General features: G+C 49.5%; 1 protein-coding gene across 1 annotated transcript in view; it reads left to right on the top strand.

Annotated features, from left to right (window-relative positions):
- Positions 1-14,125: 14,125 nt before the first annotated feature.
- The window catches only part of MYZAP (myocardial zonula adherens protein), a 100,476-nt gene continuing 99,066 nt past the window's right edge, over positions 14,126-15,535 (top strand). Inside the window, exon 1 of the mRNA XM_082846598.1 lies at positions 14,126-14,203. Coding sequence (XP_082702724.1) covers positions 14,129-14,203 — 75 coding nt within the window. The 5' untranslated portion in view covers positions 14,126-14,128. The remainder of the gene's footprint in view (positions 14,204-15,535) is intronic.

A 15,535-nucleotide genomic window follows, 5' to 3' on the forward strand; every position in this document is an offset into this window, starting at 1 on the left:
TAAAAATTGGGGGTAAAATTTAATAGCAAAATTCATGGCAACCAGGGTTCTGTGTATATATGAGTGTTAGGCCAGCCCAGCTACCCTCCCCACCATTCTCCCTGCCTCACATCTTCTGCTACTGTCTTAGGCTCCAAATGAATAATATTTTCATGCAGCCTGGTCCCCTGTTCTCCACTGCCCCTTCTAGACTGTAAGCTTCTGCAGGAGGGGATGATTCTAACGCATCCTTGCATTTCCCACAGCACTAGGACGATACTTGGCACCTTGAAAGTACTCAATACAATACCACACGATGTACTTGATACATTTATCATTGAATTATTAAATGAATAGACGGCTAAATAAGCAAATAATGAAAATATGTGGTTCTGCTAGGTAGTACAATTTACTTTAGTTTTTAGTTGGCTGAAGTTGGGCTCTCTTCTTCTTTTTTTCTTTTCTTTTCTTGTTTTTCTTTTTTCAGTACGCGGGCCTCTCACTGTTGTGGCCTCTCCCGTTGCGGAGCACAGGCTCCGGACGCGCAGGCTCAGCGGCCATGGCTCACGGGCCCAGCTGCTCCACGGCATGTGGGATCTTCCCAGACCGGGGCACGAACCCGTGTCCCCTTCATCGGCAGGCAGACTCTCAACCACTGCACCACCAGGGAAGCCCTGCACTCTATTCTAATCCTCATTTTAAACTAGCCTGAATGATATGCCAGGCCTGCTGAACTGAGGGCAGCTTTATTTTAGTCAGATATTTATAACAGATAGTGATGCTCTAAGGGGTTTTAAGTCATGGCGTGTTCAGACTTGTTTGTACCCTGTAGGGTTTTAAGAAAAATGAAATAAAATGACATAACACAAAATAAAATACCCACATTGCGAACATAAACAAGTTGAACAGAGTCACGTTTGGGGGCCTGTGTGGAAATTTGCAAGGAAAGCTGGAGAGTTAAATGTGTCCAGGCACAGTGCACCTTCCCTTTCACCCTCATACAGGCAGGACAAAAGTCTCTCTTGTCTTAGGACAGGGACATGTTTCTTTCTTGGATGGTTTTGTTGAGGGAGAGGATGGAGGGGGAGGAAGTGGGCTTCTCCTGGGGTATCCAGCTGGGTCTAGCCCTGTGGGAGACAGGATGCGGGCCAGTCAGGCCCTCCAGCCCCCTCTGTCAGGCTGTTTCCTATTTTCAGAGGTCTATAGGGTGGCCCTCGTGAGGCAACAGTAATGAACACATTGTCCTGAAATGTAAACTGGGGAGGGAGGAAATGCCTGGCATTGGTGATATGTCTGTCTGCTTATTTGCCGAGAATGTTGTTTGGGGGAGATAACGTATACTGTGGAGACAGTGTTTTCAGAGATGTTTGTGAAGACGACGTCCTGATGAAGGACTAAGACAATGATGACATCTGAAGCAGGACGCAGGTCTTGCAGCCCTCCTGAGCTTGCCCTGGGTCCTCCCTGCAGCTCCTTCCTCCATTTTCAGGGTCCTCCTAGTGGCCCGTGCTCTGACCACCACACCCCCCAGCTTCTGGCCTCATTTCCCCCGCACACCTCCCCCAGGAGGCCCTCTCATGCTCACAGCTGCCTGCAGCTCCTCCTCTCCATTGCCTTCCTAAAACTGAATAATGAGACCTTTGCTAATAGGCAGTAGAAAAGGCTCCCGGAGACAGCCGTCTCTGTTCCTCTCCTTTATTAAGTACTTTCCGTGTGCCAGTTGTTTTACTTGTATCATTCATTTAATCCTAACCACCTAAAAGGCAGCGATAATGGCCATTTCTCCCAGTTTACAGGTTGGGAAACTGAGGCTCAGGGAAGGAAATTGATTACCCTCACAGTGGGTAGCCCTGGGATTTGAACTCATAGTCTGATGCAGAGACCTCACTCTTAGTCAATATATTCTGTTTCCTTCCAGCTGCCTGCCAGGCATCACGTGACTGTCTGGTGCAACAGAGGTGCACAAGGCAGCCGTAGCCTTGAGGAATAGGGCTGCAAAGAATGCTGAATCGCTGGGAGAAGCACTGCAGCAGCAGTGATGGAGGGGCGAAGCTGGGGAGGTAAGGAAGGGGCGAGAGGAGCATGAGCAAAGGCACTGTGGTGGATGCTGCAGGCTGCTGAGCACCACTCTCTCACTCCCCCAGCTGCCGGGAGCAATGGATGCTGATGGCTCAACGGACTTGCCCTTGGCTGGAGCGAGCTGCCTTGCCCCATGTTAGGCTCCCTCCCCAGGGGAAGCCTGAATCCAGGGACTGGTCATTAGGTGAGTACAAAGGGCCGGCCCCCTTGCCTCAGTTGAGCACAACACTGAAGGGCCAACCCAGCTGCAGAGGGTCAGCCCCACAGGCTGAGCCAAGGCCTCTCAGGTCAGCCCCTTCCTCTGCCATTCCTGGTCCCATCACTCCAGGAGAGGTATGTACCCCCAAAACCCTTCTGCACAGACGCCTACCTCAGAGCATGTGTCCCAGGGAGCCCAAGACATGTGGAGGCATGGAAGTGTAAAGGTACCTACCGTGTTCCAGAAAGCATGGAAAGCCGTGTTCCAAGGCTGCTGGGCTCTAGGATGTGGAGGGTGTAGGACTCCTGTGCAGGCGTCTCCTCCTGCACTGTGATCTGAACATCCAGTGATGGCCATGTATCTACCTTTTTTCAGAAATCTAGCCTGCAACTCTGCCCAGTGCCCCAGAGGCCTGACCCATTATAAGATTAAACTGCTTACAACTTCGGGGAAACGGCAGTTTAGAACCCTAATACGTAACAACAAAGAAGTGTTTGGGATCGTTTTATTGATGCTTTTGGAACGTCAAAGCTAAAAAGCAGCCTTAGAGCGCATCCAGTCCAAAAACCCTCCGTTATCACAGGGAAATGAAGCCCCAGAGAGGTGACGTGACTTCAGGTGAACGCAGATAGGGTCAGGGCCACCACCAGAACCCAGGTCTCCTGGCCTCCAGTCCATTGGTCTCTCTACCTCTCCTCGGGGTGGTCTATACCTCATACCTAATAAGAACTTAAACATGAGCCCTTGAAGACTCACTCAAGGGCTCTACTAACAGTGACTTGTCCATGGGAGGGCAAACTGCGCTTGAAGAAGACGACCACCCAGCTTCCCCCAAGGGCCCCAGCAGTCCTCCACAAGGCTCCCCACAGTGAGGCTGCGTTGCCGGTGCCAGGCCTGTCAAGGCTCGGTGTTGTTCCAGACCCTTCTGTACTTCCCTACTCCCTATCAGGTCAGATCCAGCTGCTTTTCTCCAACCATGGTCAAGGTAAACGTGGAAGCCGTAGAGCACCATTGGGGGTGCTCTACCTGTCATGCACCTGCTCAGTGTTTAGTGCCGGCTTCTCTTCACCTCTTCACTCCTGGCGTTAGATGGGTCCCTCCCTTCTCTGGGGAAAGGGTTATTGGATAAGCTCACTTCCAGCTGGGGCACTTGTTACAGCGTTAACAGTCCTAAGCCTCAGGACATTGACCTCTGATAAATGGATGACTCCAGACCCAGCACCGTATTGGAGACAGCAGGGCTCAGCTTTCACTGTCCTGTCTTGAACGGTGACTTTGCCCTCGGACCTGCCTCTCGGGGCTGGACAATTATTTACTCATGTAATCGGGCTCTGTGTGAACTTCTCTTGCCAGATAAGGCAGCTTTCTGAAAAAGTTGCCTTAGATAGAGCAGGGTCTCTCCAGCTGAGTTTTGTGTTTTGCTAGTGTCCTGTGGGCTGCTTGTATTAGTCATGCCATGGGCAGGGAGCGTCCTGTGGTCAGTTAAGCTGGAGAAGCACTGCACAGTTAGTTATCTTTGGAAGATGCCCCAGCTACTTGAGGGCAATAAGTCCTATCTTAAATCTGCCTACTTTCATTTAACCTGTATCTGCCTGGTTTCACTTGTCTGCAGAAACTTTTAAAAATGGAATACCTTTTAACCTCCTTGAGGGGACTCAATCCCACCTCTTTCTGAACTCAGTTTCTCTCATCCGTCCTGTGTTTTACAACTGGGTTTTCCTGTCTGGGTCACTCTTCTGGCATCACTGTTGTGTATCTCCGCAGTGTCCCTTCTGCACACGGGGGTGTGGCAGTGCTCCCTGTTTCTGGTCCTGGTTTGCCTGGGACTAATGGGGTTTCCTGAGACATGGGACTTCCAGTACTAAAGCCAAGAAAATCCCAGGCAAACTGGGACATGTTGGTCATCTGTACTGAGCCCTGCTGCTTGCCTGTAGCCCCGCAGCTCTCTGGCAGCCACCCTGGTGCTTCCCAGGCCTCTTCTGGGATTCCCTGTTGCTGGGCTCAGTCTACCTGGGGCTGCAACCACAAGTTGCTTACGTGCCTAGCCTCTCCTCTTTCAGCTAAACCCAGTGTCCTCATCAGCGCCTACAGCCGGGGTAAGTTCCCTTGCTGCCCCTGTAGCAAACCCTGTCTGACCCCGTCTTATCCACCCTGAATGGACTTGAAAACCCACAGCACCATGATACTCACTCCCCAGGCTCCTGGCTCTGACCAGCACAGGGGTAGCTGAGTGGCTCTCAGGAAGGGTCATGGTGATGTGACCCAGCTGAGAGAGCTGATGAGGTAGGGGCTGCCCTGACATTCTGTGTGGAAGGCAGAGAACCAGTGTGTCCGGGGGAGAGATGCTGCTGCCTCCCAGGCCCTCCGCTCCCCTCTGCTCCTCTGCCAGTTGCAGGGTTTCAGGGGGGCGGGGGTGTTGGCACTGTGTTCGTCTCTGGGCCACAGATGCCTGCTCTGATGAGTGAGTAGTCTCTGCCATGAGGGGCTCACTCACACTGGAGGAGAGTGACATGGGGACTAGTGAGTGCAAGCCAGTGTTAAGGTGTGTCACAGCATAACTGATGGAGTGATTAACTTCTCCCTTGTTTTTACTCCTGTAACTGTTTTTCCATGTCCCCCGGTCTTTCCCCAAGCCTTTCTATTGCCCTGCTGCAAGGCCTTTTGTATAGGTCCAAATCAGGATTGCTTTTGTTCCTTAAAGCCCTGACGTACTGGAAGATTGGTGACATTTGCTCTTGAAGGGGAGGGGGAGGAGATGACTTGCAGGGGGCAGGCTGAAGTGTAACCACATCAGGGAAGGTTTGGACCCAGAAGTAGATGTTCTTCCAGGTCTGTGAGCAATGGATCCCAACAGCACCCCTCTCCAGAGGGGCTGGCATCTGGAATGGACTGATCTGAACATGCTGCAGCCCTGGGGACCATGGCAGAAAACCACTCACTCACTGTAGAATGATCTACTGAATGTGTGCTCTGCGCCAGGCACTGTTGTAGACACTGGGATGAGAGGAATGAACAGAACAGATGAAAACCCCTGCCCTCTTAGACCTTGGATCTTAGTTAGGGGAGACAAACCGAGTGCTCAAGACTTGGGCTTTTATCTGAAGAGCTGTGAAGCCATTGGAAGGGTTTACACAGAGGAGTGTGGGTTTAAAAGGATCACAGTGGCCTCCGTGTTGTGGATGGACTGACTAGAGGGGGCGGAGGTGAAAGACCAGTTAGGAAGCTCTTTCAGGGATCCAGAGGAGAGGCAATGGTCGCTTAAATGTTGCTGATGAAAAGGGTTTAGGGTTTGGAGATGCTTTGAAGGTAAAGCCAGATAGATAAAATGTAAGCTATGAGATTAAAAGGAGAAATCATAGATGACTCCAGGGATTTTGGCCTGAACACCTAGAAGAGCAGAGTCCTCGTTAACTGAACTGGGGAGGGCTGTGGCCGGAATGGGGTTTTTGGGGGGAGGGATTTTGCACAGAGATAACCTGTGCCCCCCCGATTCCAGGCAGGGCCACACCAGCCCATATGGCTGTGTGTAGATTAGAAATGGCATCCCTTCCTCTGGCGGACACAGCTCAGTGCTGGGGGCACAGCTTGTCAAGGGGACAGTCCCTCTTATAGCCTGAAGTCCTGTTGCTGTGAACAATCTTCACAGTCACATACAGATGCCCTGGCTGGAGTGACTAGTGGTGTATCAGAAAGACCCCCACCGGCAGGATGGGGACAGATGGGTACCTGGGGCAGTGTAAACTGAACTTAGAGAAGTAACTGTTCATATCCCTATGTCATGTTTTATAGTAAATTGTATACTTGCCTCAGCAGCTGCAGTGAGAGAAGGCCTGTTTGCATGAGTTCATTAGAGGTCTAAAGGCAGAAAATAATGTTAAGGAGTACTGTTGGTCTTCTTAGGATTAAAAAATAATGAATGCTGTTTTGTTGTGAAGTTACATGGTCCTCTTTTGTTACATGCTAAGAGCAGATAAGTTCTCTATATCAATCTCTCTTAATAGAGCAAACCAAATATAGGGAAAGAATCGCTTTTATTGTTTTCCAAATGTCTTACGTTAGCAGTGGTATGGAACACTCAACATACTAGCTTTGAAGAAGTTGTTCCAAATCTAAAGGAGTGTTCCGTCCTCTATACACTCAGCATTACCCCACACGTGACCGGGCAATCCATAGTTTTCTTTAGAAGGGACTTCACGACATACTGTGGTCATACCGTTTATATGTTATACTCTCATTCAAGCCTCATAATGACTCTAAGAGGTGGTACTATTATCTCCCATTTCACAGGAGAGGAGGTTAAGCCTTGGAGAGTGGAGACGACGCACCCAGGACCCGTCAGCTAATATGTGGCAGAGCCTGAACTCTTGTTAGTTTGGCTCCAGAGTCCCCCTGTGTTAAACACTGTTCCTCAGACTGACTTCCCTGATGCAAAACCTAGAATTCCACAATCCCAGGGCCACACGTTTCTAGAATTTGAAGGGACTAACTGCATCTACTCTATGCCCCCTTCCTTACCTGATGCCTGAGTTCTCCCTAGTCATCCTTGATGAGATGTCTTCACCCTGGTCCTTGCACAAATGCCGGCTGATGGCATAAGAAGAAGTTTGGGAAGCTTATTAGAATGTGAATTTCTGGGCATCGTCCCAGATCCACTAAATCAGAGTGTCAGGGCCCAGAAGTATATTGTTACCATGACCCCAGGTGGCTCTAGCGTGCAGCCAGGCTTGGGGAGCCCGCTAGAGCCACACTCTAGTGATGGGGAATGCCCTGTCTGCCTCACAACTTGGTCCTGCCCATCATTTCCACCCTTAGCAATTTCTTTCCTTGATCCCCTCTCCTTGGCTAGCTCTGGCTATTAAAGTATTGCTTAGATTGCATTGAACTCCATCTCCCTGTAGCTCTCACTGGGCCCCATTCTACATTCTGGGTTACACAGAACAAGTTTAACCACTCTGCCACAGTGCCAGCCTTTCAAGAATTGAAGTCACCAAACAACCCTCCCGCCTAACCCCGACCGTAGTCTTTTCTTCTCTAGGGACAATATTCCCAGTTCTGCCACCTGAATCTCATTATTTAGTGTCAAGTTCTTATATCATCTGTGTCGTGTTCTTCTGAAATCATCTGGATGGTCCTTGTTCCTTTAAACCGTGGCACCAGAGCTGAAGGCCACTTCCCAGGCATGGTCCAGCACCTCCCAGTGAGGACATTTGCCTTTCTGGTTCCAGACCCTGCCTTCCTCCGAAGTGATCTTGAAATTAGAGGACACGTGCTGGGTCATAGAGAGGTGGGCCTCTGTGGAGCTACTGGCCCAGCTGAGTTCCACGGATAGCCTTGGTACTATCTGTGGATACTAAGCCTGGTCCCCTGTGTCCTCTGTTGGTGTTGCTGTTGATTTTGGATGCAAGGTAAGGACCGTAGATGTATTCTTGCTGCATGCCATCTTGTCAGATTCTGCTCCTTGCTCCAGCCTCTTGAATTTGGGGATCCTGCCTCTTGCATCCGTAGTTGGAGTGTTCCTTCCTCTGACCCTTTCAGACTCTCTGTACTCACAGTGTTTTGTACCAGACTCTCTGGGCCATACCGTGGTTTAAGGTTATTGCTGTTCCAGAGATCTTTGCTCTGAGCAGTGATGTTATCGTCTACCCCTCGGTATCTGTATGTGTATCCATATTTTATGTAGATATAGTGGACACAGTTGGTGCCCACCCAAATATTCTCAGCCGTCTTTTACCAGCTGTGTGTGTCTGTTTCCCAGCTGGCGTGTAGCTTTGATGCTAATAGTCTGTGTTTATTAGGGACATAGAGGTTCTTTGCCCCTATGGAGTGCCACAGTGCCTGTGAGCTATATACTTCCTCTACCCCGTTCGAGAAAATGACAGACTAGTGTAGGAGTACGAAAGCCCAGCTCTTTTGTCTGGAGGCAGGACTCACTCTGAGGCGCAACTGACATTCCAGAGCTGCCGGTGGGATCAGGCTGGATCTGGAAGTTTACCTAAGATAGTGCCCTTGCTGACTTCTTCCCCTTTCTGAGTTCCCACTCCCTTCCTGGTTTCTCCTGGGGCACTTCCTCAATAATCCCCTGCACATGGATCCTTGGTTCAAAGTCTGCTTTTGGGAAAACTCATTCCCCACCCAAGATGGTGGTCATAGCATAAATAGATGTATCAGCCATTCTACATGAGTATACATAGAAACATTTCAGGGCTTTTTTTTTGCGGTACGCGGGCCTCTCACTGCTGTGGCCTCTCCCGTTGCGGAGCACAGGCTCCGGACGCGCAGGCTCAGCGGCCATGGCTCACGGGCCCAGCCGCTCCGCGGCATGTGGGATCCTCCCGGACCGGGGCACGAACCCGTGTCCCCTGCATCGGCAGGCGGACTCTCAACCACTGCACCACCAGGGAAGCCCAGGGCTTTTTTATTTAAAAAAAAAAAAAAAAAAGCAAAAAAATTCCTTTTGTTAGATCAGTGATTTTAATTTTGGTACAGATTCAAATACAGGTATTACTTATATGTTAACAAAACGTAAGGGTGGCAAAAGGAGACGCTCTTTGTACCGTATGCTCAGGAAGGCCCCTAATTCCTTTAACATTTCTCACCTGACTTACTCTGTCCCTTCTGTGATTTTTTCTTTTTTTTGACATTGGGTGGAGCCTGCTTCCTCTTAAAGACAGTCACCAGGATGTCTTCCTGAAAAAATAAATACACAAGACTTCCACCTCTGCATCTGCAGGTTTTCTACTACAAGCCCATTTGGCTACTTGGAAAAGCCAGGAGGGTGCCTTCCTCTGGGTGTCCAGACTTTTTGTTTAACGCACAACAAAGCCCCAGAGCTAAGAAAGGGAATCACTTATCCTTTATCCATCCATTTTCTTTACTGATTCTCCTCCCGTATGCACTAGGATAACGTACAATTCACAAAAATCCTCCAACTTTTGGTTGGTCACTCAGTTTTGTTGATTTTCTGCCTTTCGAATCCATCCCCTCCTTTCCTTTCCACCACCGCTGGCTCCTCTAGTTCAGAGCCTCTTTATCTCTTAGCAATACTTTTCCCACAGACCCCAAAGCACTCGCCCTGCGGTCTCTGCCTCCATCCATACTCTTCTCTCTGCTGCCCATCCTGTCACTGCCCTGCTCGCAAACCTTCACTAGCTCCCCATCACCTGCAGATCGATTCTCAACTTTATTCAAGGCCCTTTGCAGTCTAACCACAGCCTGCTTTGTCTCCAGCCATTCCGTCTTGTTCTGAGATTTAAGCTAGAGAGGCTAACACACGTTTCCCGGACCCTCTGACCTCACTGTTCCCTTTGACTCCCAGTCTAGAATGCCCTGACCTTTCCCTCCTCATTTTGCAGTGCCAGCTTCCATGCCGCCTTCCCAGAGGAGCCCTCCGTCTCTCTGCAGCTCAGCGCCTTGGATTCCCTTGTCCTCTGCCCACTAGAGTGCTTTGGACACACTTCAAGTCTGGCTCCTCTCCCAGTATAGGAGGTGAGCTGTCAAGGACACAGACTCTGGAGCCATCTTGACTCGGGGTGACGCTCAGCTCCACCACTTACCAGCGTTGGTATCATGAGCAAGTTACTTCACCTCCCTGTGATGTGATTTCATCATCTGCAAAATAGGGGACATAATAGCACCTTCCTCACTGAGTTGCTGGAGAGGTTAAGTGAGATGATGTATTTTAAGCCTCTGAGCACAGTGCTGTATAAGTGTTTGCTAGCATTGTACTTTGCTAAGTTCACATCCCTCTTCCCAAGCTGATGTTGAGCTCCCTGAAAGTAGGGTCTGTCTTACTCCTCTCCGTGTCCCCAGTGCCTTGTACGTAGTAGGTGCTTGGTACCTATTTGTTCAATGAATTGACTTATTATTAGCCTGCCAGTTGCACATTCATCCGTGAGTTAACACAGTAAGCACAGGATCGTCTTCAACGAGTTGTATTCCCCAGAGTGGGTCAGCAGCAGCTTCCAGCCCCTGCGTCTAGACAGGTTTATAAATTCTGTGTATCTGGGTGACTTGGCTGGGGTATTGGGTTCCTCTCAGTCTGCTTTCCTTATCTCTAGGCCCTGTTCTCTGCTTCTCAGACACCCGGTGAATATGGGGTGTTTCTTGTTCTACTTTATCCAGAGGAGCTTTGTAATTCAATACCCTTGTCCTTGGGTTGGAACTGCGTCCTTTCTGTATTGTGAAAGTTTGGCCTCTGTTTGGCATTCAGAACGGGAATATGCCAGGACTTTGGGATGTGTGACACCTGAATGGAAGGGGGAAAGAAAGAGAAGCCTCAGAGACATAAGAGTGCAGAGGGCAAAAATACCAGCAAGCCAGGCATCGCTTGGGCTCACTTCTTCTGTGTCCATTCCTGATTGGTTCTGCCAAGAAATAAAGGTAGTCTTTGCCACTCAGGACTTTGCTGGAGAAATGGGTCCCATCATAAGCTCCTCAACGAAAGATGCCGATAGAGAGTCTGGAGAGGGTTTTGTAGAGACTAACACGGACCATTCAGAAAGCAGAAGCTGGAACATGTGAGAGAGAAGTCCAGGCGCTGGGATGGGAGAAGGAGCTGCAATCTAGTGACTGATTTCAAGAAAATGGAGGGTGTGGATACAGACATCTAGAATTTTCTACAGACCTGTGCTTCAGCAGAGAAATTTAGGACAGCTTTTAGGCATATGTGGCTATTACTGTGGATGGGAACGGGTGGCGGCTGAGAGTTCTAACATCTCTTCCCTCCAGCCCGGTGGCACTCCTCTGTCAGCAGTGCTCAGGGAGAGCCCAGAGTTGGCTGGGGCAGTGCTGAAAGGGAACAAGCAGGGAGGCTGTCCCTACCAGAGCCCCGTCCCTCTCCCCACCCCCCCCCCCCCACGTCTGCCCTCTTCCTATTCACAGTTCTAGACCAGGAGGACTTCTGGCGGGGGCAGAAGTGCTTGGCCTTTGACTCCTCTTTCAAAAAGGGTCAATCCTTTCTTTTGATCTCCTCCCAGAACCCTTCATAGAAGTCCTAGTTCCTAGACTATGACTTCATTTTTTCCTTTCTCTGCCAGATCTACCTTTTCATTGGTTTTTCCATCCCTACTTGTCTTCCTATTTTCCTCCTTCTTCTCCTTTTCCACTTTCTGGGGGCTCCCACTCCCCTCTCTCTTGCAGTTCCTTAGGTGTTGGCCTGGCATGGGGGGGGGTGCGCTGTGTCATAAGCCAGAGCCTGGCATCTGCCCACACGCACCACCTGCAGCCCTTAGTGACAGCCGGCGTGGGGAACTTTCCTGGCTGGGACAGTCCTGGGGCTCAGCTGGCAAACTGCTTGGAGACCCCCGCCTACCTTAGAAGCTGGGTTAGCAAGGGTCTTAGTTTTAGTTTTGCTTGGCCGTGAGTGAGTTGAAGTATTGCTTTGTAATATCATTTCTTTTTTTTTTTCCCTTTCTTTCTTTATTTGGCCATGCTGTGTGTTTAGTGAGATCTTAGTTTCCCGGACCGAGGATTGAACCCGGGCCGTGGCAATGAAAGCGCCCAGTACTAATCACTGGACGGCCAGGGAACTCCCTGTAATATCATTTCTTCATTCATTCAACATTACTGTGCACTTGAAGCATGCCAGTTACTCTGTAATATCATTTCTTCACTCATTCACCATTTACTGTGCACTTACAACATGCCAATTACTGTTCTAGCCACTGGGCAGGCAGGCATGTAAACAAGATCCAGTTCCCACCAAGAGCTCACAAGCTAACGTGTAGTCTGCTGCTTTTGTAATGAAATGTAATAGAGTATAAAAAAGGATTAACAATATGAAAAACACTTGGATAATGGAGAAATGAATCCATGCCCCACCCTTCCTCTCAAATGCTGACTCCATCTTGAGTGATCACTTGGGTGTTTGCCGTATTATAAACAAACATCGATGATGCCAGGTTATTTTGACTCAGAACAGCAGCCCATTTCCTAGAAAGGAGAACCTCAAGGCAACATAACAGCAATAATCATTAGCCTCTTTCTCCTGAGGTAATCATGCAGGTATCTCTAACCCATATTGGCTTTCAGCAGCTGTGTTTTCACAACTTTTTGTGTGTTTTTTATTTTTTATTGAAGTGCTGTACACCGAAACTAACACAACATTGACCACGTTTTATTGAAAGGCAGACCCATCTTTTAGTCACATAAAACCCTCCCAAGAAAAGGGGCCTTCATGGAAATAACGTGGGAAAAGACCTCTCATGAATGACCTCTTTTTAGAAGGGTGGGTGGATAGGAAGATGCAGGAGGACTATAGTTAAAAAAAAAAAAAAATAGTAGACCTGGAGTTAGAAGATCAGAGGTCTAGTCCCAGCTGTTCACCAGTTAACCTAATGCCCTTAGGTCTCAGTTCCCTCATTTGTAAAATGGGATAATAAGAGTATCCACGTTTTTGGTCATGGTGAGACTTTGATGAGAAAAGGCATATGAAGCAAGTATTGTAGAATGCAGACATAGCTGGGATGATGATGACCGAGATGTTAAAACATAGGCTGTGTGACATTGGGAAAGTCACTTAGATACTCTGGCTTCAGTTTCCTCATCTTCAGAAGGAGCAAATCCCATAGGATCAGTTGGAATTCCGTTCAGCAACAGTTCTTACATTTCTTGAGTATCTTCTGTGTTGGTGCCACACTGAGAATTCAGAGCAGGATGAGGCTGGGTCCTCACTCTCCAGAAGCTCACCATGGGGGAAGGGGACAGACACACACACTGATGACTCTTCTTTTGAGAAGACATGGTCTCAAAAAGCATAGAGGTTCATGGGTGTAAGTGTTCAGGGCAGGAGGGTTCTGGAGAGCTTGGTAGGGAGGGAGTGTTTGGGCTTTGAAGGGTGAGTAGAGAGGGATTGTCATCCCCTGTTGAGAAACATTTATCCTCAGGATAAAGGCCAAACTCTTCAGCTAAGCACAGCAGGTTCTTCGTGATCTGGCCCAGCGCCCTTCTGCTGCTTGTCTACCATTTGCCCCTTGCACTGTGGTATTTTCAGTTTCTAAAAAATCTACCAAACCTTCTCTTGCCTTCCACCATCTTTGCACTTGGCAGTTCTTTTGGCCTCCTCCCTCTGCTGGGGGGGCAGCAGAGTTGATAAGCAAGGCACTAGGGTCAGACTGTACGGTCCATCTTAGCTTTGCCACTTTCCAGACAGTGGGGCCCCTGCCTTGTTACTTAATCTCTTGGTGAGTCAATGTCCTCATCTGAAAAATGGGGATACAGGACAATAACAGTGCCTACCTCAAAGGGTGGTTGTGAGGATTAAATGAGGTAATAAATGGAAAGTACTTGCAGCCGGGGTCACAGGAACCATTACATAATTATGAGCAGTTGTGATGAATATTCAATGCCTGGCTTGCTTCTACTTGTATTTGGTCTTAGGTTAGTCATCACCTCCTCTGGGAAGACTTTTCCTACACAGGCTAACCCCTAAGGCCACGTTTTGAGCTCCCAAGGGTATCACCTCTTCTACCAAAGCACCGACACCAGTCATCTTTCGGTATCCCCACCAGATTGCAAACCCCATAGGATAGGAGCCCGTGGATTGTGTTGGCTGCTGGAAGGGACGCCTGGTGGGCACTCAGTCCCGCCCCGGGACTGACCCTGGGAGGGCGCAGAGCCGTGGGGGAAGGTAGGTGACCAACACGGGCTGGGTCTGCGCCCTAGGGAGAAAATGCAGCTTGACGAGTCAGGCGAGTGCGGGACCCCGCCCCGGCTCCTCCCCCAGCCGGGCCTCAGCCCCGCCCCCGCGCTGCCCCTACCGGCGCTACTGGCCTGCGCGGTCCCCACCCTCCCCGCCTCCAGCGGGGCGGGCCCTGGGCTTATTACACTTGAGAGAAGCACCGCGCTGGAGCCCGCCACCAACGCCGCTGAGGGATGCTGCGCTCCACGTCCACAGTCACCCTGCTCTCGAGCAGCGGCTCCAGCGCTCCCGGGGCGCCCAACAGGAGGGTGAGTAGCTGCTGTCCCGCTTCCCGTCCAGGCCGCCCGGCTGTCTGGGGATGGAGACGCACGGAAACCGGTCTCTTGGCCCTGACACCCCACCTGGATTCAATTTTAGGTCCTGTCTCAGCTCTGAACGAGACCTTTCTTTTGTACGTCCCAGAGGCGCCGCACTGGCTCAAAGGGCTTAGGGGACTTTAGGGAATTCCCAGAGAGTTCCTCCCCTTCCTGCCTCGCCTATCAAGCCAAGTGTATTGGCACCAGTTTAAAAAGCAAGGGAATCGTTCTGCATTGTCCCTATCTTGAGACTCAAAGGTAATGAATGTCTTTAACACCCAAACTTTCCTCCTTCCAGTGATGCAAAGAAAGGGCCACTTATCCCCACTCGTGATAGAGTAACACTGATTTGGAGTGCGCTTAATCTAGGTAGGCTTCATTTTTATCAATGCAAAGTAGAAATTAGCTGCTGGCCACCTAGGAGCCCAGTTGTGGGACTTGGGTTTATGCAAACTGCTTTCTTCTTTCTGATTTAAGTATTAGCACAGTGGGCACCATCTTCACCTAGGTTGCCCTTTGGAAGTGATGTTCCTTTGCCATCTTTGTTGCATCTTTTCTCATCTCTCCAGATGCTCTGTGAAAGACATGCTAGCCACATCGTTCCCATTTCATATCTCTTCCAAGACTCGTACCTCAGAGCATACTGCCAGGGCTTTCGTTTGTGCCTTTTTGGTTCATCTGTTCATTATGATGTTCAGTACTCATCATTTGGGTGAGTACTTTTCTGCGGTTGAGACTTCTCTCATCATATTTCCCCTAGGTTTAGCTAAACAAGTAGGCAAGTCCAAGCCAGGGCCCCCTTTGGGACTCCTGTTTTCTAGTCTTGTAGACGTGCTTGTTTGATTTTGTGTACCTCAACCAAGAGACTAGCAGTCGTCTTCAATGCTGTTTTTCTTTAGCTCTGGAAGATAAGACTCTGTGTTACTCCTGGGTCTGGGCCAGGTGATGGGTTCAGATATGTGCACGTGCACCACTTAGGGCTGACAGAACTCTGGTTGTCCAATCATTAGCTTCATAAATAAAGATACCCATTAGGTCCAAGTGGGTTTCCAACCACAATCCCAGCCTTACACCAAGATGGGTGTTTGCCTTTTTTTGGGGAAATCCTTCTCAGTTGGAACATAATTATGACTGAGAAAGAATGAAGTCACTGAAAAGCTAGCCCTGAGCCTGGACAGCATCATACATGGGACCAGATTGCATTAAATTCTCTAGGTCCCCCTCCAGAGTGGGTACTAGTTGGGTGGCTAGAGTGATAATGGGTGGATGAAATGTGACTAGTAT

This window comes from Leucopleurus acutus (assembly GCF_964270905.1).
Source record: "Leucopleurus acutus genome assembly, chromosome: 1".
NCBI classification, from domain to species: Eukaryota; Metazoa; Chordata; class Mammalia; order Artiodactyla; family Delphinidae; genus Leucopleurus; species Leucopleurus acutus.